This window comes from Pteropus vampyrus, unplaced genomic scaffold (assembly GCF_000151845.1).
Source record: "Pteropus vampyrus isolate Shadow unplaced genomic scaffold, Pvam_2.0 Scaffold143, whole genome shotgun sequence".
In the NCBI taxonomy this organism is placed as follows: Eukaryota; Metazoa; Chordata; class Mammalia; order Chiroptera; family Pteropodidae; genus Pteropus; species Pteropus vampyrus.
In genome coordinates this window covers 90208-109648 of record NW_011888924.1, presented here as the reverse complement: position 1 = coordinate 109648, position 19441 = coordinate 90208, and the positions used below count along the sequence as shown (strand labels likewise).

The following is a 19441-nucleotide window of genomic DNA, read 5'->3' as shown; positions in this document are numbered from 1 at the left end:
TGATCATCCCGACAGAGTACCTTTTTTTATTAGATAAACTAGGTAAATTACAGAAACTCATTTTCAGAAGTCAACTATTTTGCTCTGCTATGCACGGAAAACATATTTTATTTCAGAACAAAGTTCAGGATTCTGTCTGACTCCTGAAAAAGGTTTGCAGGTTTTTAATACTTAGGTGTTTGTGTACGTAGAAAAATAATTCTTCATCAATTGCATTTTAGGTCTATGTCAACAGTGAATGGGCAACCAGTGTTGGGGAAGGAGGAAGCTTTGGAGAACTTGCTTTGATTTATGGAACACCCAGAGCGGCCACTGTCAAAGCTAAGACAAATGTGAAATTATGGGGTATTGACCGAGACAGCTACAGGAGAATCCTTATGGTAAGACACCATGGTTTTGGAGTGTGATTTAGAATTCCCATCTATGTAGTGTTTAAATTGAGAAATTGAATATCAGCAACCTAAAATGAGAATGTTCCTTTTAATGATTGAATGTTTGTGCATTAGCCCAGTTTAGGATTATTATACCATTTGAGACAGCGATCTTTTAGAATGAAAGTTTGGCCAGAGATAACATGGGAAACAAGTGTGCATATAGAATGGCCAGTTCCTGTTTGGAACTCGTTCCGTTGGCTGTTAGGCACGTCTTCACTCACCTAATCTTTATACTTCACAGAGAGTCTGCTAGGTGCAGCTTCTAGGGGCTTGAAGTTATTTAAGGCCATTCAGAAGTGATCAGCTTCCCTAAATTGGAAGTGGGTTATCAGTAATGCAGAGGTCATGTCCATTTCACTAAAGGAGTAAATAAAATAATAAAATCATTGGAACATTCTGCTGATACAGTCAGACTTTTTGAGAACTTCATGACAAATTTATGGAGTAGCTTTGGATGTTTAAGTTCCAGCTGATGGCATTAGTCATCTCGAATGGTTTTCGAAATTTGTGCACTGCCTATCTGGCTGTTTGACACTATGCAGTTGGATGTACTTTGAAAATTTCGGTGTTTGGGGAATGGAGATATATTTGTAAGTATGTGAATATATAAATTGCCAAAGCAGTTTAGTGTGTAAGGGATGTTTATTATAGGGGACTGTGTATTCCTTTCCCCCTCGTTCCCCCAGATGTATTTAATAGATTTTGCAGATAACTTGGTTAAGTTTGGGGCTGTGGCACTGTTTTGAGGGGTGGGTGGGCTATAAGTGGTAGCAGTTTATTTCCCTACTTCTGTGGAGGATTAGAGTTGTGGGGAAGGAAATATATTCAGCTGTTGGCACATATATTACTTGGTTGGTTTTTTTGGAGAACCGATCATTTGCTCTGTTGGTATTTCACTGAGGGGTGGTACAAGGCACTACCTTTGGCCATGTGTCTGGTGTTCCTTTTAGGAGCAAGTTGCTAAGAGCTCTTTATTGAGCTAAACAGAAGGCCTCACCATCTTCAACATGAAGAAAAGTAATCGTGTATCAAGAGGCAGCAGCAAGCTGTGATTTCACACTCTTTTTAATTTACTTGAAACTTAATATTTATTATTCCATAGCAGTATGTGATAATTACACATTTTTGACATATGACGTTTGTTTCTTTTATTTATAGGGAAGCACTCTGAGAAAGCGGAAGATGTATGAGGAGTTTCTTAGTAAAGTGTCTATTTTAGGTGAGTTTTGGAAGATTGCATGGAGAATCATTTAAGTGTTAAATAATTAACACAAGCAGAACGTTTTGTATTTCATAAAAATTACTGTATCAATTTTGCAGGGAATGCAGAGTTAAGAGTTTGACGAAGAAATAACATTAAAGTGTGTTTAGTTTGCGAGTATATCACAAACCTCTTAATTAGAAATGATTGGACTTGGGAAAAGCTTTCTGGAATTATGTACTACTCATGTCTCCCGGAGAGGGGGGAAGGCTAAAAGTGTCCTCCTCCTGACTGTGGACATTAACCGTTATTACTTGTGTGACTTCTATTTTTGTTGCTTCATCAGTGGAGTTTATTGGTTAAGGAAAGTGGGTATTTTCAAGAATGCATTTCCTCTGTAGAAAGGCTAGGTGTCATTTACTGGCTTTCTCTAAAAAAAAGACTAGAAGAGTTTTTGAAATTTTGGTGATATTTTTGTATTGTTACAACCCGTTCTTCATTGAGAGGGGAAATGGCGGTTTTTATCAGGTAAAATGTCTTCTGCCATTGTTTTAGTACCGTGAATTGATTTTTTTCTCTCTTACTTGTCCTTTCTCTAAATAGTGTCTTGGATGTTTGGCCTTTGGGAACAAAAGTTATTTTCTAGTTCTTGTTGGTTTCGTAAATCAGCTGAGGATTTAAATAGATAAATTACTTCTGTGAACCTCTGGAATAATATGGATGGTGACACTTATTACTTTGGCTCCTGTAATTGTACATTTGATAAGCATTGATGGCAGTCTTTAGGAATACTTGATGATTGTATTTTTTTATTCCTTTACCATTGGATGCTTGGTATAAACTAATCTGGCCTCTGGGCTGCTGAAATAAGGATCTAAGGTTATCTGCAGGTCATAGGACCTTGCTGAGACTAGAGGTGATTGAAGACAGGTGCCATTTTTGATCTGAGACACTACTACCGTGTTGCATGGGTGTGGCTATTAGGTTGATTCTTTTTATACCTTTGTTTAGAAATTTTTAACAATAGCAAATAAGAGAAATGCTTTTGATTCTTGCTTTTCAGAATCTCTGGACAAGTGGGAACGTCTCACGGTAGCTGATGCGTTAGAACCGGTTCAGTTTGAAGATGGGCAGAAGATCGTGGTGCAGGGAGAACCAGGGGACGAGTTCTTCATTATTTTAGAGGTAAAGAACTCTGCATTTGCTGTTTTATGAAGCTGTACACGGTATGAGAGAAAACGGGTTGGTTAGCTCTGATTTACACCTGTAGAATTAAAGACTGTCTGACATCTTATTTAAAAATTATCTTTTACATTGAAGTGCTATTTGAGTTTGAGTCAGAATTCTGGAAAAGTTATTTATAAAGTAATAGACTCTGACTTACCCAGTTAACCCTCCTCATGTAAGCCAAGGGAGCCATTTAGCATAACAAACTATGATGATTTTGTACCATCTCTGTTGAAATTATGTGCTTGGCAATTTGGCAACTAAGGATCAAAGGCAGGTATTTAAATTCTGAAAGTCGCTATGTTTTATATCTTCACAGTCCATGGAAATGTATAGCAGGTACTCTTGACTGCCAAGTAAATTCAAAACAGATTTTCTATGGATGTGGCTCAGTAGATGCTAATGGCTTTTATTTAATCCTGGGGTCGATGGACTCTGTAGAGGGCCACATGGTCAGTAATTAGACTTCGTGAGCCCTGGGGTTTCTGTCTTGAAGACTCGACTCTGTTGTCTTAGTGTAAAAGCAGCGTAGACACTATATACGTGAATCAGTGTGTTCGTATAAAATCTACCTGTAAAAACAGCTACTGGGCTTGGATTTGCTGTTCCCCCCCCTCCCCGCCCTCATGTTGCAGTTTGCTGACTCGAATCTGAACCTGTCAAGTACCTGAGCTTTGATGAGAAGGGCCCCCTCCCTCCCTAGCAGGGGCTGCTGGGTAGATTGCATAGTATATTTAAAATGCCACCCTGGATTTGAAAGTATTTGTTTTGCTTTTTGTTGATTTTATTATAGGGGTCAGCTGCTGTGCTACAGCGTAGGTCAGAAAATGAAGAGTTTGTTGAAGTGGGAAGATTGGGGCCTTCTGATTATTTTGGTATGTAGCTTTCCTCACAGTGAGTACATAGTTTAAGTCACCTTTCAGTGTAATATATCGTCTTTCATAATTTGTCATTTCTTCTGAATGTTATATTTTCATTGCGATCTGTTTTGCCTCAGTAGTGTGAGCTTTTGACCTTCACTTGGTTAATGATTAAATTATCGTCTCATCTGTCAGCTTTTTTAAGTACAGATGTGGTGTGGCCTACAGTAGGTCATAAAGAGAAGTTCGTATTTGTTTTTTGTTTTTTCTCTTTCTGAGAAGTGCGCCTCTATGACAGTTTCCCCTGGCAGTGAGCGCCCGCTCACCCTTCTTGTTCTCCTCCCCCAGGTGAAATAGCACTGCTGATGAATCGTCCCCGTGCCGCCACGGTGGTTGCCCGTGGCCCTTTGAAGTGCGTTAAGCTGGACCGACCTAGATTTGAACGTGTTCTCGGCCCGTGCTCAGACATCCTCAAACGAAACATCCAGCAGTACAACAGTTTCGTGTCGCTGTCTGTCTGAGATCTGCCTCCTGTGCCTCCCTTCTCTCCTGTCCCCAGTCCGTGCTTCACCCTGGCAGACAGCTTTATTTTCCCTATTTGCAGCGCCACGTGGCCACTGGCATCGCAGCTTCTTGTCTGTTTATATTACAAGTTGCTTTTATTGCACTGTTTTTAATTTGGAGCATTAACCGAATGCTCATACACAGTTAAATAAATAGAAAAGAGTTCTACAGAGACTTCGCTGTTACTGCTTCTCTTTGTGCAGTGTTAGCATTCATCCTGGGCAGTACGTGCCATGCTTCTTGGTGAGGGCAGACCCCTGCACCAAAGGAATTACCATAGAGTAATGACGTCACAGTGCAAGATTTTTTTTTTTTAAGTGACATAATTTTCCGGTTATAAGCATATTTTAGACTGTGGCCATATATGTATTTCTTTATGGAATAAATGATTTCTCATTAAACTCTAAGGATTAGGAAAAATGGATATAGAAAAATCTTAGATATCTGCCTTTATTTAAACTAGATTAAGGGCGGAAAAATGCCCGTTTTTGCTAATTAGCAGGTAGATATGATCTGTTCCGTTTTGTTTTTTTTTTTAACCAGAATTTTTGTTTGTCGAGCTGTTTGTCTGGTATTGTTTCTCGTTTCCTCTGATTTTGAAATATGTATAGGTGCGGCTATCTGTACCTGCCTTTTGGTTTGAAACTAAATCATAGGCTGCAAATATTGGGTTATGATTTAACTATATCTGCCTCAGCTCACAAGTTCTGATTAGATCTTTATTTATCCAACTAGTGCCAAATATTGACCATCAGATGCTGAATTAAGAATAAGAATTTGAGGTCTACACCCTCATTTCTTAACTTAGAGCTTTTGGTTAATGTACCTCTTTCGGTTGCCTCTAGGAAAATCTCCTGTGCTCATCCACTAAATGCTGATTGCAGGAGGTTGGATTAGCTGGGAGCAGATAGAATAGTTGGAACAAATGAAACACCCAGTGTGCAGGTGATGTTGCAAAAGAGAACTGCCGGGTGGACAAAGTTCGGTGTAGGGAACTTTTCACCACTGAGTTCATTGGGACAAGAGATTTGCGAAGAAGTTTTTTTACTTTGGCTTGACCTTTTCCTCTCCTTTTTACATCAATGAGAATTTATGGTGGGTTGAGTGAAATAAGGTGTCTGTGTTGCTTCAAATCGGTTTAAAAGGCCATCCTGCTGAAAAGTTCTGCTTTCCTATTTAGCATTTATTTCTTTGGCAGACTTTTTTTTTTTTTAAGTAAACTTGTGTTTTGAGTCTTAACTGTATTTCAGTATTTTCCAGCCTTGTCAACCTTATGTTACATTATTCCATGTGCACCAGTGATACCCAGCAGTTTATTTTTATTGTTATTTTTTAAAACAAAATCTCACAGTTCCATAATGTAGGCACTTTTATTTTCATTGTGATTTATATATATTGTAGGGTTGTATTTGGGAGTGACTGCAAGCATTTTTCCATCTGTATGCCACTGGCTCGATTAATAATCCCCTCTCCTACCCTTTCACAGGTAATTTAAATTGGTCATGGTAGATTTTTTTTCATAGGTTTGAACAGTTCGTAGGTTGTTACTAAGTTTGGGGTATAAATCTGGGAAAGAGGTTTTATTTACATTTTAGTGCGGGTTAGAAAGCCACCTTATTACAAATTTTTTATTTTCCAAAATCTATATTAAATGAGGGTTTTCTGATCTATACTTTATGTTTAGCTACCTTTTTTATATTTAAAAAATTAAAAATAAAATTTATGTTCTTATTAGTGTAAAGCTTGATTTGATCTTTGTTTAAATGCCAAAACTGTACTTCAGTGAATTATTTAGAATGCCATAAATATGCAGTTTCATGTATGTATATGATCATGTTCATGTATACTTAGATACATATGATGCTTTCTAAATGAGTTTTGCTCTTAAGTCATTTGGCTTGCTGTTTACTCCCTTTTGTAGTTTCTAATCTAAGAAATTTTAAGTCTGAATTTAAAAATTACCACATTTGAAGCTTTATCATTGTGCATTCTGAGTATATGTGAGAAATCATGATTGGCATAATTCGTCTTAGTTAATCGGGGCTTTAGAAGTCGTCATTTCTGGGCTTGGTAAGTGATTTTCTGAGGTCTGCTCTAGAAAGTATAGATGGCCAAAGGACCATTTTGTATTGTTTCCTGGTTACTAGTGTGATTATACTGTGTGTGCTAATATATTCTTTTTGTTATAGACTGTCTTAATGGTAGGTCAAGTAATAAAAAAAAGATTAAATAATTTAAATTCTTAAATGAATCAGTTTTTCTTCCCTTTCTCCTTTCCTTCTCTTCTCCCCGCCTGCCCCAGAATCTCCTAATCTTGTGGGCAAGAATGAAAATCGAAAGTGAATTACGGGATTAGTGTTTTAAAAAGAGTCATGAGTTTGTTTTCAGTGGCTTCCAGATCAGTTTGTCAAAGAATGAATGTGCAAACCTTGCTTAAAGGGTAATTGAGATATAGCAGATCTGTTTACCAAGTTATGGAAGGAAAAGATTAAATCAAAAGCTGAATGTTTCCTTTTTATTGAAGGCAGACTGGTTCTCTGGCTTCCCCAGACTTAATGGGGAAACATTATTTCTGGATCAGCATCCTCCGTTTTAAATTTAATATATTCACATATTTAGGTATAGTTATTTATTTTGCATGTATAAAGTTATTTCTGACATCTAGTCCTCAGATTCCTGGGGAGTGAGATGATTAAGTTGGACTCATTAGTATATTGGTATAATTTCTTTACATCCAGTGAAGTTCTCAGGGATACATTGTGTTCTAGAACATTCTTTAAGTTTTACTGCTTTGTAACACATGGACCTTGTCCAGATTTAGTCATTCCTCTCCTCAACTCACTAGAGATAGGAACCTTTAGAGTTAAAACAGGAATGCAACTAAAGAAAAATTTTCCTAGGTTGATTGTACTGGTTATAGTTAAATCCTTCTTTTAAAACATTAGCTCATGTAGAATCGCTTTTTGTTTTTTAATAACTTAAATATTGACATTTCAAAATTGAAGTAGCGTAATGTCAGTTTTCTTAATACTGTTATCTCCGATCATGAATTAATAGCTGAACCCCTTTTGTATTTTTATGAGGTCCTGGCAGTGTATTTCTAGATGAGTAAAACACCCGTGAGAAGCAATGGCTAGGTCACCATTTAATACATTCCCCCAAGGTAGCTATCGTAATAGCTATCGGTAAAGGCTGTAGATGGGAGAATTTAAAAGGGGGGCCTTAATTCTCTCTCTTCTTACCCTATGGAACTTTTTCATAGAAATCAGTATTGTTGTGTACATATAAAGTTAGAATTTGTTTATTGGCGTAAGTTCAGAGCTATGGCTTCATCCTGTCTTGACTGTATTCTGTTATGATTAACAAAACCACTGATGACTATAGTATTTTCATTTTGTGAAAGTTCTGCCAATTTAGCTTAAAGAACTTTGTGATTTTAAAAGTCACCACTAGATGGATAGCTTTTCGATCATCTTTGTTAGTTTCAAAATAAGTTGCAGTCGATTCTAATTGTTCAGGGACACTGTACTTATGAATTTTGTGAAGTTGCCTACTTGCTAAAATTTTTTGTAACCTCAGAGTCAATACTCACAGCCTTTTCACAGTCATTCCCAGATAGGAGTGGAATGGTGAAGAGTTTGAGTCTTCCGAATTCAACCTTATTTGAGGTCGAATAACGCGACACTCTTCCTTTTGTTTTGGCTCTCATACTGTAATCGTGGTCTGCTTGGTGCCACTTTCTTGCATTTTTGTGTGTGCTCTTGGCGATTTCACTGTTTAAAACGGCCTCCGAGTGTAGTGCTGCGGTGCTGGCCATTGTTCCTAAGGGCAGGAGGGTGTGATGTGCATTATGGAGAGAATAAGTGTATTAAATCAACTTTCAGGAATGAGTTACAGTTGTTGGCCACGAGTTCAGTGTTAATGAATCATCAGTATATATTAAACAAGGTGTCTGTAACACACCTTAACACATTAAGACAAGGTTATGTATTGGTTGGTTGACAGAATGTAACCAGAGGCTCACAGGAACCTACACCTTGTATTTCCTCTAGGAGCAGATGATTCAATATTTATTTAATATCTGTGATGACTTTATAGACCGTAAAACTACCACGAATAAGAAGATTCATTTTTACAGTCTTCAAACTCAGATGTCCTGACTTTCGGGAAGGCTCCAGTGAGTTCCTTCAAACCCCCTTCCCCACCAAGCCCCATGCCGTAGGGCCCTTTCCTTCTTTGTTTGCTGGTAGTAACAGGAACGGTTCTTACATGGGGACAGGAGACTGCGTCACGGCAAGTTGGACAGTGGTCCAAAGTAAACTTGTTAGAACTTGAACATTCTAAGAATAATCTTCTTTTCTGCTATTTTTGACAAATGATAGTCTTGACTTGGTTAACAATAATGGAATGCTTAAGATAAGTGAATAATTAGGTATCTAGGTACTCCGCGTATTGTGGTCAAACTCAATTCTATTCCTCAGTTTCTGAAGTATCGTAGGCCGCTTGCAACCAGTCCGTTGTCACAGAGAAGGCTCAGTTGGAGACGGTGCCACAGCTTGCGCTCCTGAGGCTCTGGCTTGGAAGTCCCAGACCACTGCACTATTCTTTGAATATCCTTGCTTGAATATTTGTCTGTCTTTGTGTAATTACCCAGTCCCTACTACAAAGGAAAATACTGGATCCAAGTAGGAGAAGCAGTTCGTGAAGTGGGAGATGCTGAGCTGCAGCGCTTTATCATTGTGCATTCTGAGTATATGTGAGAAATCATGATTGGCATAATTCGTCTTAGTTAATCGGGGCTTTAGAAGTCGTAATTTCTGGGCTTGGTAAGTGATTTTCTGAGGTCTGCTCTAGAAAGTATAGATGGCCAAAGGACCATTTTGTATTGTTTCCTGGTTACTAGTGTGATTATACTGTGTGTGCTAATATATTCTTTTTGTTATAGACTGTCTTAATGGTAGGTCAAGTAATAAAAAAAAGATTAAATAATTTAAATTCTTAAATGAATCAGTTTTTCTTCCCTTTCTCCTTTCCTTCTCTTCTCCCCGCCTGCCCCAGAATCTCCTAATCTTGTGGGCAAGAATGAAAATCGAAAGTGAATTACGGGATTAGTGTTTTAAAAAGAGTCATGAGTTTGTTTTCAGTGGCTTCCAGATCAGTTTGTCAAAGAATGAATGTGCAAACCTTGCTTAAAGGGTAATTGAGATATAGCAGATCTGTTTACCAAGTTATGGAAGGAAAAGATTAAATCAAAAGCTGAATGTTTCCTTTTTATTGAAGGCAGACTGGTTCTCTGGCTTCCCCAGACTTAATGGGGAAACATTATTTCTGGATCAGCATCCTCCGTTTTAAATTTAATATATTCACATATTTAGGTATAGTTATTTATTTTGCATGTATAAAGTTATTTCTGACATCTAGTCCTCAGATTCCTGGGGAGTGAGATGATTAAGTTGGACTCATTAGTATATTGGTATAATTTCTTTACATCCAGTGAAGTTCTCAGGGATACATTGTGTTCTAGAACATTCTTTAAGTTTTACTGCTTTGTAACACATGGACCTTGTCCAGATTTAGTCATTCCTCTCCTCAACTCACTAGAGATAGGAACCTTTAGAGTTAAAACAGGAATGCAACTAAAGAAAAATTTTCCTAGGTTGATTGTACTGGTTATAGTTAAATCCTTCTTTTAAAACATTAGCTCATGTAGAATCGCTTTTTGTTTTTTAATAACTTAAATATTGACATTTCAAAATTGAAGTAGCGTAATGTCAGTTTTCTTAATACTGTTATCTCCGATCATGAATTAATAGCTGAACCCCTTTTGTATTTTTATGAGGTCCTGGCAGTGTATTTCTAGATGAGTAAAACACCCGTGAGAAGCAATGGCTAGGTCACCATTTAATACATTCCCCCAAGGTAGCTATCGTAATAGCTATCGGTAAAGGCTGTAGATGGGAGAATTTAAAAGGGGGGCCTTAATTCTCTCTCTTCTTACCCTATGGAACTTTTTCATAGAAATCAGTATTGTTGTGTACATATAAAGTTAGAATTTGTTTATTGGCGTAAGTTCAGAGCTATGGCTTCATCCTGTCTTGACTGTATTCTGTTATGATTAACAAAACCACTGATGACTATAGTATTTTCATTTTGTGAAAGTTCTGCCAATTTAGCTTAAAGAACTTTGTGATTTTAAAAGTCACCACTAGATGGATAGCTTTTCGATCATCTTTGTTAGTTTCAAAATAAGTTGCAGTCGATTCTAATTGTTCAGGGACACTGTACTTATGAATTTTGTGAAGTTGCCTACTTGCTAAAATTTTTTGTAACCTCAGAGTCAATACTCACAGCCTTTTCACAGTCATTCCCAGATAGGAGTGGAATGGTGAAGAGTTTGAGTCTTCCGAATTCAACCTTATTTGAGGTCGAATAACGCGACACTCTTCCTTTTGTTTTGGCTCTCATACTGTAATCGTGGTCTGCTTGGTGCCACTTTCTTGCATTTTTGTGTGTGCTCTTGGCGATTTCACTGTTTAAAACGGCCTCCGAGTGTAGTGCTGCGGTGCTGGCCAGTGTTCCTAAGGGCAGGAGGGTGTGATGTGCGTTATGGAGAGAATAAGTGTATTAAATCAACTTTCAGGAATGAGTTACAGTTGTTGGCCACGAGTTCAGTGTTAATGAATCATCAGTATATATTAAACAAGGTGTCTGTAACACACCTTAACACATTAAGACAAGGTTATGTATTGGTTGGTTGACAGAATGTAACCAGAGGCTCACAGGAACCTACACCTTGTATTTCCTCTAGGAGCAGATGATTCAATATTTATTTAATATCTGTGATGACTTTATAGACCGTAAAACTACCACGAATAAGAAGATTCATTTTTACAGTCTTCAAACTCAGATGTCCTGACTTTCGGGAAGGCTCCAGTGAGTTCCTTCAAACCCCCTTCCCCACCAAGCCCCATGCCGTAGGGCCCTTTCCTTCTTTGTTTGCTGGTAGTAACAGGAACGGTTCTTACATGGGGACAGGAGACTGCGTCACGGCAAGTTGGACAGTGGTCCAAAGTAAACATGTTAGAACTTGAACATTCTAAGAATAATCTTCTTTTCTGCTATTTTTGACAAATGATAGTCTTGACTTGGTTAACAATAATGGAATGCTTAAGATAAGTGAATAATTAGGTATCTAGGTACTCCGCGTATTGTGGTCAAACTCAATTCTATTCCTCAGTTTCTGAAGTATCGTAGGCCGCTTGCAAACCAGTCCGTTGTCACAGAGAAGGCTCAGTTGGAGACGGTGCCACAGCTTGCGCTCCTGAGGCTCTGGCTTGGAAGTCCCAGACCACTGCACTATTCTTTGAATATCCTTGCTTGAATATTTGTCTGTCTTTGTGTAATTACCTAGTCCCTACTACAAAGGAAAATACTGGATCCAAGTAGGAGAAGCAGTTCGTGAAGTGGGAGATGCTGAGCCGCAGCAGAGTCACCGCGGTGACGAGACTCTGCGATGGAGTTTCCTCTATTTAAGAGTTGATTTTTTTTTGTTTTTTAAAGCAAAGATAACTTCAAAGATACTGTTGGGCATCTGTATTACAGTGGAAGGAATGCTTTGGAATAGGTTGAGTTGTTTGATTTTTGTTAATCTCGGTGTACACAGGAGGTAGGGGAATCTGTCTGTTGAGGAGGACTGGACACGTGTGTGGCTCCTCACACGTGAGTGTGTGAGCCTGGGGGATGGTAGTCATGGACACGGTTCAGGGGAAGTGCGCCCGTGATGTGGGTACCAGGGCGGGTCAGAAGTACCCTCGTTATTTGTCCTGTTGGGGCTGTCTTTGGACACATCGCAGAAGTCTTGGATGACATCTCTAGTTCCTGACCTCGTACCCTCTTTAGTGACTTCTTTCTATCCCCGTCACACTTCGTATATGAGCCTCTGGTCTTTATCAGAAAAAGTTCATCTGATAATCAGGATTTTTTCCTTGTTGACTGACGAATCACTCTGTAGTACGAATACTTTCCTGTCATTTGTGTTTTCAGTCATGAATTATGGGATGAGAAACAGCGTCCCATTAAGGAGTTTCAGAGGTCAGCAAGCCAGCAGGGAGAAGGCTGAGGAGATGGACCTGCTCTGCACCCACTTTGGAGGGAGGCTCGGAAAGTCAACTGGACGTTGTCCCTTTGGGCAAGCAGCTGAGGGGAAGGGGGCCAGGCCTCTCAAGATGGCTCCCTGCTCCCCTTGGGGGCAGGGGAGGGGCAGCTGCTGGCTCTCATGGGGAAGGACCGTCGTCGGCCTGAGTCCAGGCTCACGTCCCTGCTGGGCTGGTTTCTGTCCCCTGTCCCACCTTCAAGGCCACCCTTGTTTTCTCTTTATTAAAAGCTCTCCTGACACTGGATGCTGATTTTGACATACTTTACGTTATTTCAGTTGATATTTAAATACTCAGATTGAAACATCCCTTTTCTGATATTCTCAGAAAATCCTTGTTATTTTTACCTTTTGAAATGACGTTTTTTTTTGAAATGACTTTAGGACTGGTCAGTAGTGATTATTGTCTTCAGACTGGGCCACAGCGACTGGAATATCAAAGTGTGAAGTCTACTTTGACCCACTTTGAGAGGTATTAGATTTTTTTGCCTGCAATAGGCCAGATGTTTTATCTGGATTGGGAATTATCCTTGTAGATGAAATAAGGATCTGGAGGCCAGTTAGGTGTCCACTTGATGTCCTTTTATTTGTAACAGTTAATACTCTCTGGGAACAAGGCTCTCCAAGCCTTTCAAGCCTGACCTGTCTGGCGGTTTCCCAGTGGGCTCAGGAGATGGTCTGTGGCCTGGATGAAGCAGTGCTTTCTGGGCAAGAGGGAGCCAAGGCTCCCTGGAGAAGCAGCGCACCGAGGAAGAAAGTCAGGTGGGTCCCACTTCTGCCCTTTCACAGTCATCCTAGTGCCCTGCCTGCCCCTCTGGGCTCCTGCCCTAGGACCTGCAGAATCGACAGGGGCACGTGAGGAAGCAATGGTCCACAATCAAGAGTCCACTGCTCACTCCAGGTGTAGTTTCTGAAATTTGACCCGTCCAGCCCCTAGCTCGTCAGGTTAGCCTGGCCAGAGTCCAGGGCTGACTGTTCTGCAGGGCCATCGGCTACGACACTCTGCTCTCCGTGGGCCTCTATGCACCCCGCCACAGTCTGCAGGATGATCTGGAGTCTCCGATCCAGAGCAAGGAGGTGAGGCTCCGTGAGGACGGGGGCCAGCGGGTCCTCCAGCAGCGACTCCCGCATCGTATCACTGAGTCTGTAGTCCGGCTGGGCCAGCAGCTGCAGGTGCAGAAGTGTTTTCTTCTTTATCCTGGAAGGAAAATTTTACAGAGACCAAATAAGTAAAGGTGAAGAAAATAGCTTGACCTGAACTTTACCCACAGGGAGCTGTTGTAGCTGATGTTCTGAGGTCCTGTCCTTCAGTCTTAAGCACATTTTCATGGAAACCAGGTAAAAAAGGGAATGAATAAAAGATGACCCCATATTTTGCAGTCCTTTTTCAATTGCCTTTTGGTCAAAGACCTGCTGAGCTGTTTACACTGTAACAATTGTAATGCCACATAACGATGCTGAACCGTATACATCTGACATTGCTAAAGGAATCGAAACAGGAGCGATAATGATTTCGAGGGGAGATAAAGCTAGAAGTTTTTCGATAGGTGAAATGATGACGTTTGCCCTCAAAAGCCCTAGGAACTGCCGGCTTCCAAGTTGTTTCTCGTCAACTTAATAATACTTCTCTGTGTCAGATTTTCAAATTAGAGGGATGACATTGGGGCCCGACCAATCTTGACTTTCGGATTTTGATTACTTTTTATGCAGAAAACTGACTCAGACTCAGATGTGTCAGCGGCCTAATTTTCCAACTTCTGTCCTAAACAACTACTTCCTAAAGGAGAGTAAGGGAGGCAAGCAGGGGAAGCAGGTTTAAATTAACCTAAGAGGTGGATAGAGAAAATTCGGACCCTGTTTTGAGTTTTCCAGCTGAAAGTGAATGAGGTGGCTTTGCTGGGTGTGAAGCACGTATTTCTAATTGGCTCTGGATATTGCAGCTGAGCAGCCGGATGATTTCATAAGCCTGGCTGAGACACCAGAGAGGTACAAAGTGGGATGGAAATGCTCTAGATTAATGGTGGCCAAAGTTCTCAGTACTTCCTTTCAAGCTGATATGGGCTTATGGGAGTTTAATCAGGATTTCATTTAGATGGTCACCAAGCAGTAATATTTATGAGCTTATACGAGTGCTGGGTGAAGCAGAAGTGTGATTAGTCATATCAAAGACAGGCTCTGTGAAAGTGGGTGATGATTTTCTGAGTGGGCTAAAGATTAAAGTAAGCGATCGAAAGATTTTAAAAAAATAGATCCTAATTCATCCCATGCTGAAAGATGAAACAATCCGAGTTGTTGGGGAAAATTCTCTTGTTGGTAATTCCTGTCATTGTACCCACCCATGTCTTACTCAGTGAAAACTGAGTAAGGCCTTCAGAGCTTGCGTGCGAGCAGGGCGGAGCGTCACAGCTGTGACCTGACCCTTGAGCCAAAAGCTTACCTGCAGCACTGGGACAGCGGCGAGAGGGTGGAGATTTCGTCGTGGGAGTGCCGTCCAAACCTGGGAGGAGGAACGGGCTTTCGTGGGTGCTGCCTCCCTACCGTTTTTCCTCTCATTTATTTTTTTGAAGGACCTTGGCCTTTTTTTGAAGGACAGCTTAGGGTAAAATGCCAGGGATCATGGCAGCTGCCTCTCCAGCCCCTCTTCCTCAATCAGGTCACAAAAGCCTGGGTCCAAAGGTATTGAAACCAAGCAATCATTCATTCACGTATTCACCACCTACAGAGGGTCAGACCCAGGCCGTGAGCCATGCGCTCTGCCTCCAGGAGTGAACCCGTGAGTAAAACACGGAAAACGATTTTACCAATGCTCTTAGGGAGAATCGGTGTTCCTTAGCGAAGATCGAGAGAGAGAGAAACACGTAGGGCAAGGAGACGGAGTGTGACCGCGCACCCCTCACCCTCGGGCTGCTGCTTTTCCCCCGGGGTACGGCTGGGCTGGGAGGCGCTGGGATACTCACCCTCTGGCGTTGTCGAGGTGAATAAAGAACCCATCATCGCCAAATTTGGTGAACATCTCATAATGGTGACGGTCCATGTTTCCTGTAGAGGAGGGGAGACCTTGGAGCTGGGGCCCACAGGCCAGGTGGCAGGTGTTCCTGACCTCTGTGTTCCCTCTTAGTTCAGACACGATTCTGAACCCAGGGCCACAAGCTATTGTGTCCCCGGGGTTGTTAGGGAAGCTAGTTATTAGCGAAGGAAAAGGAAGCTAGGTAGCAGTCTCTACTATGGACCGTGTCCAAATCTAAGGCTTTCACCACGCCGCTGGCCCCCGGCCTGGGTGCTGGCCTGCGCCCGAGCTCCCAGCCGTGGTCCGTCGGGGTGAGCAGACACAGGTTCGCTTCCCAAATGGTGGGGGAGTGAGCTGGGGTGGACGCTGTAGGACTTGAGACCTCAGCATGTGTTAGCCACCTTCATAACAATCTCCTTAGCCTTCCTGGGTCCCCAAGGGACTAGAAGGTGGGTGACCAGCCCCTTCCCAAGACCTTCCCCTTGCTCCCCATGGTGTACTTTTCCCCTTTCCTCTCTGGTTTCCCCTTACGTGGTCAAGGGAACCAATAACTTCAAACCCGAGGCCCGCTCAGGCCTGGGGGCCTGCTTACTGAGTGGTGTCCCCTCCCAGGAGGGGCACATGTTGACTTCTGCCCTCTGGGACTGCCGCCGCTCCCTGAGGCTGTGGGCAGTGCGGGGTCATTCGGTCCTCATGGCCCTAGCTATAACTGGTGGCTGAGGTCATGGAGAGTCCCAGCCCAGCGGCACAGCCCCTCCCACCAGGGGCTCTGAGCATGGGGACCCACCAATGAGGAAGTCGAAGATGGCCATATCGATGACGTTGAGCAGCCGGCTGCTGCTGCTGTACGGGTAGATCCGCCTCACAGTGTCGCAGTAGAGTGGGTTGACCTCCCACCTGTGGGGAAGAAGTCCTGGGGCTGGAGAAGCCAAGATGGCAAGGTATTTGGGGGCCTTCCTCGTACCTGGCCCCTACCCTCACTCCCCAAAAATCCCTGCCTCCTTAGTTTTGCCCGGAGCCGGTGGCAGCTCCTTGGCATGCAGGTGGTGGCTGGGTACATTCAGGACCCTGGGCAAAGGCACAAGGAGGCTGTAGATTCCACATGCCGAGAAGGTTCTGGCTCCTTTTACCACACGCTTCCTGAGCATCCACTCTGCTGATGGCTGGCACGTCACATGCCAGAGGGGAGGCGACGGGCCAGCAGCGGAAGGCGAGACACGTGTCCCTCACCTGCTTCCTCTGCAGCTCCTCACCAGCCTCTTGGGCCCTGCGGTTCTTCTGAGCCATTCGTAGTCGCCCTGCAAGCCATTCTCTGTCCTCTCTCGCTCACATCCCCCTCTGCCTGGAATGTCCCCATTTCCCCTTTCATCCGGTGGCCCTTAGGATCTGTGATGTCCTCCAGATTTTCCCGGGTTATTTATCTTCCTACCACGACTGGCGCGGCTGGACTGTGAACCTACTCAGTCAGTCCACTAACGTGAACTGAGTACCTACTGTGCACCAGGGAATGTGCGAAGCCCTGGTGATGCAACGATGGGGTCCTTGGCTTCAGGGGCTTACTCGGGAACCAGGTGGCCCTCCTGCGTGCTCGTGTGCTTCTCTGTGTCACAGCAGGAGGTGCACTGTTTTCATAACCTGGCTACTTCTCTGACTGCCCAGCTAGACCACTGGACAGTCTTGGGGGTGGGCAGGGGAGCTGTGTCTTTCATTTCTGTATCCCTTAGTACTTAGTGTTGGGCACATAGCAGGCTCTTTATAACCAAATAAATGAACTAAAGGGAGAGAACAGACAGGCCAGCTGGTCCCAGGATCAACAGGAGATGAGGCAAAGGAGGGTCGAGGCAGCTTTTGGGGTCCAAAAGCCTGGCCAGCCACAAGTCCTCGGTACAGGGCTGTGGCCAGTCTCGGGCTGGACCGCGGACCGTGGCCAGGGCGTTGTGGCCGGGAACCAACTCACTCTTCTTTTCCTGCCAGCGTGTAGGAGCGGATCCAGGGGTTGGGCACGGACAGCCTGGGGGCCAGGTTGAGGGACGGCAGGAAGGCGGAGAGGGAGCCCTCCAGCAGGTGAGGGTTGCCGCAGACGGCGTACTCGGTCTTGCACATGTACGGGCACTTGGCAAAGAAGCACACGTTGCTGGCTGGAGGATGAAGGAAGAGAGAGGAGGAATGGAGAAAGGGCTTTGGGGGCAGACCGACTTCCTGCCCCCATAAATCCACTAGGAAGGAAGAGAAACCCTGCGCTCAGCATGGGGAAAGGAAGAAGAAGAAAACATTGCCTTTTCCGGATGGAGGGGCTCACGGATGCTATTAAACTGAGCATCCCGACTCTAATTCCCAAATGTCTCGGAGCAGAGAAAGCGTGAGACCCAGCCTCAGCGTATCCTAGCTGCACGATTACAGTGTTCTTTGTTTGAATGGACAATACCAGATCCCAGGGAGGCTGGCATTATAGGTAATTGCCCACCCAGGCTAGTTAGCGTTTTCTGTGTGACCTTTTTCCATTCCCAATTCATCTTGTGTGACGTTCAGGTCGACCAGGCGGGAGTGTCTGATGGCAGCATACACCCATCCCAGTAATGAATAGTGCCACTGGCAGGGGGACAGGCCACTACTGTGCTCTTGGAGCCAGAATATTGCTTTGTCCAGTACTCTACCTGGAGAGACAAAGAACACGCTCTGCAGGATTTCATTCTTGGTGACTTCTAGGATTTCCTTGGTGACATTGATTAGCCTCCCTGCCGTTGGTGGCACTCGTCGGAAGTCTAGAATCCTGAAGGAGAGGGAGCCCCGTTTAGATCCGAGGCGGAGGCGGGGGTCTGGGACTTAGATGGTTACCCTATAGAGATGGACGGGCATCTCTGAGCATACCCAGCTGTGGGGGACTCTGCAGTGCTGAGCTGGCAGCGCCCGGGGCAACCCTGCACCGAAAGTGGTGGCAAAGGAACCCGATTCCATCAAGCCTCCTGGGCAAACCTTCCACCCTCCGAGCTGTGCTCTAGGTCAGAGCGTCTCATACTTCGACGTGCATATGAGTCACCTGGGACCTTGTTCAAAAGCAGGTCTGAGTCGGTGAGCGCAGGGTAAGGCTGAGATTCTGCATTTCTGGAAAGCTCCTGGGTGGCGTCCAGGCTGCCAGGTCCACAGACCACACCTTGAGTGGCCATGACTGGGCAAACAGGGGGAGCTTGCCAGTTTAGGAGCTTTCACCTTTTATATCAGAACCTCGGATAAGTGGGAGTGGGCACAGTCTCCCAAGAGTCAGATCTGAGAACTAGAGCGAAGGGCCACGTCGTGCCCAAGGTGGCAGTGTGAGCAGCCTGGCAGGGTGAGTTTTCTTTCTGAGTTATTCTTTTCATTACTTTAAAAGCCTTTGCGTGTTTCAGTCCATGGGGTGGGGTGGGACAGGTGGGGTTCGAAGGCATCACTGAGGTTCGTGCAGAAAAAGAGCCAGAAGGGAGACTGTCACCATTCCGGGGAGCTCCCGCCTGAGGCACTGGCCAGCGCCCCCTCTCTGGACTGGTCGGCCCTTGCAGTCAGCACCACCTCTGGGGCCAGCCCCTACCTGTCCAGATGGAAAGCTGCGATCTCAGCGTTGTGTCTCTGAAAGTCAATGAAATAGAAGAAGTCCTCGGGCGTCTCCTCGTCTCGCTGCTGTCTGGAGAGAAGGGAGGAATCATTTCCTGGATTCAGCCTTCGGCTGGGAGCCTGAGACGGCTGATGAGCATGACGGGGAGCGGGACGGGGAACGGCTTTTATGCTTTGAACCCAGGATGGCCCGTGGCTCCCTCGGCTAGAAGACTTGCCCAGTAAGAGGAGCCACGCTTCTTGCAAGACATTGTCTTACAGGCCCCCCGAACACCAAGTCTCCTTCTTACGAAGCTTTGGTGACAGTGGCTAATTCTTTAAAAAAAAAAAAAAAACAAAAAAACCCAAAACAGTAGTTGAGAAGGAAGAAATGCGGATCTTCTACAGATGTAAACAGACGGGAGGCGACAG

At 43.7% G+C, this 19441-nt stretch overlaps 2 protein-coding genes across 2 annotated transcripts in view; one reads left to right on the top strand and one right to left on the bottom strand.

Moving 5' to 3' along the window:
* The window catches only part of PRKAR1A (protein kinase cAMP-dependent type I regulatory subunit alpha), a 16801-nt gene extending 10268 nt beyond the window's left edge, over window positions 1-6533 (top strand). Inside the window, exons 6-10 of the mRNA XM_023535652.1 lie at window positions 222-380; window positions 1593-1653; window positions 2699-2820; window positions 3656-3737; window positions 4071-6533. Of these exons, the coding sequence (XP_023391420.1) occupies window positions 222-380; window positions 1593-1653; window positions 2699-2820; window positions 3656-3737; window positions 4071-4243 (597 nt within the window). The 3' untranslated portion in view covers window positions 4244-6533. The remainder of the gene's footprint in view (window positions 1-221; window positions 381-1592; window positions 1654-2698; window positions 2821-3655; window positions 3738-4070) is intronic.
* Window positions 6534-11957: 5424 nt separating this feature from the next.
* The window catches only part of FAM20A (FAM20A, golgi associated secretory pathway pseudokinase), a 15753-nt gene continuing 8269 nt past the window's right edge, over window positions 11958-19441 (bottom strand). Inside the window, exons 5-11 of the mRNA XM_011368567.2 lie at window positions 19008-19100; window positions 18100-18215; window positions 17403-17583; window positions 16233-16342; window positions 15396-15477; window positions 14876-14935; window positions 11958-13636 (exon numbers count right to left, since the gene is read on the bottom strand). Coding sequence (XP_011366869.1) covers window positions 13372-13636; window positions 14876-14935; window positions 15396-15477; window positions 16233-16342; window positions 17403-17583; window positions 18100-18215; window positions 19008-19100 — 907 coding nt within the window. The 3' untranslated portion in view covers window positions 11958-13371. The remainder of the gene's footprint in view (window positions 13637-14875; window positions 14936-15395; window positions 15478-16232; window positions 16343-17402; window positions 17584-18099; window positions 18216-19007; window positions 19101-19441) is intronic.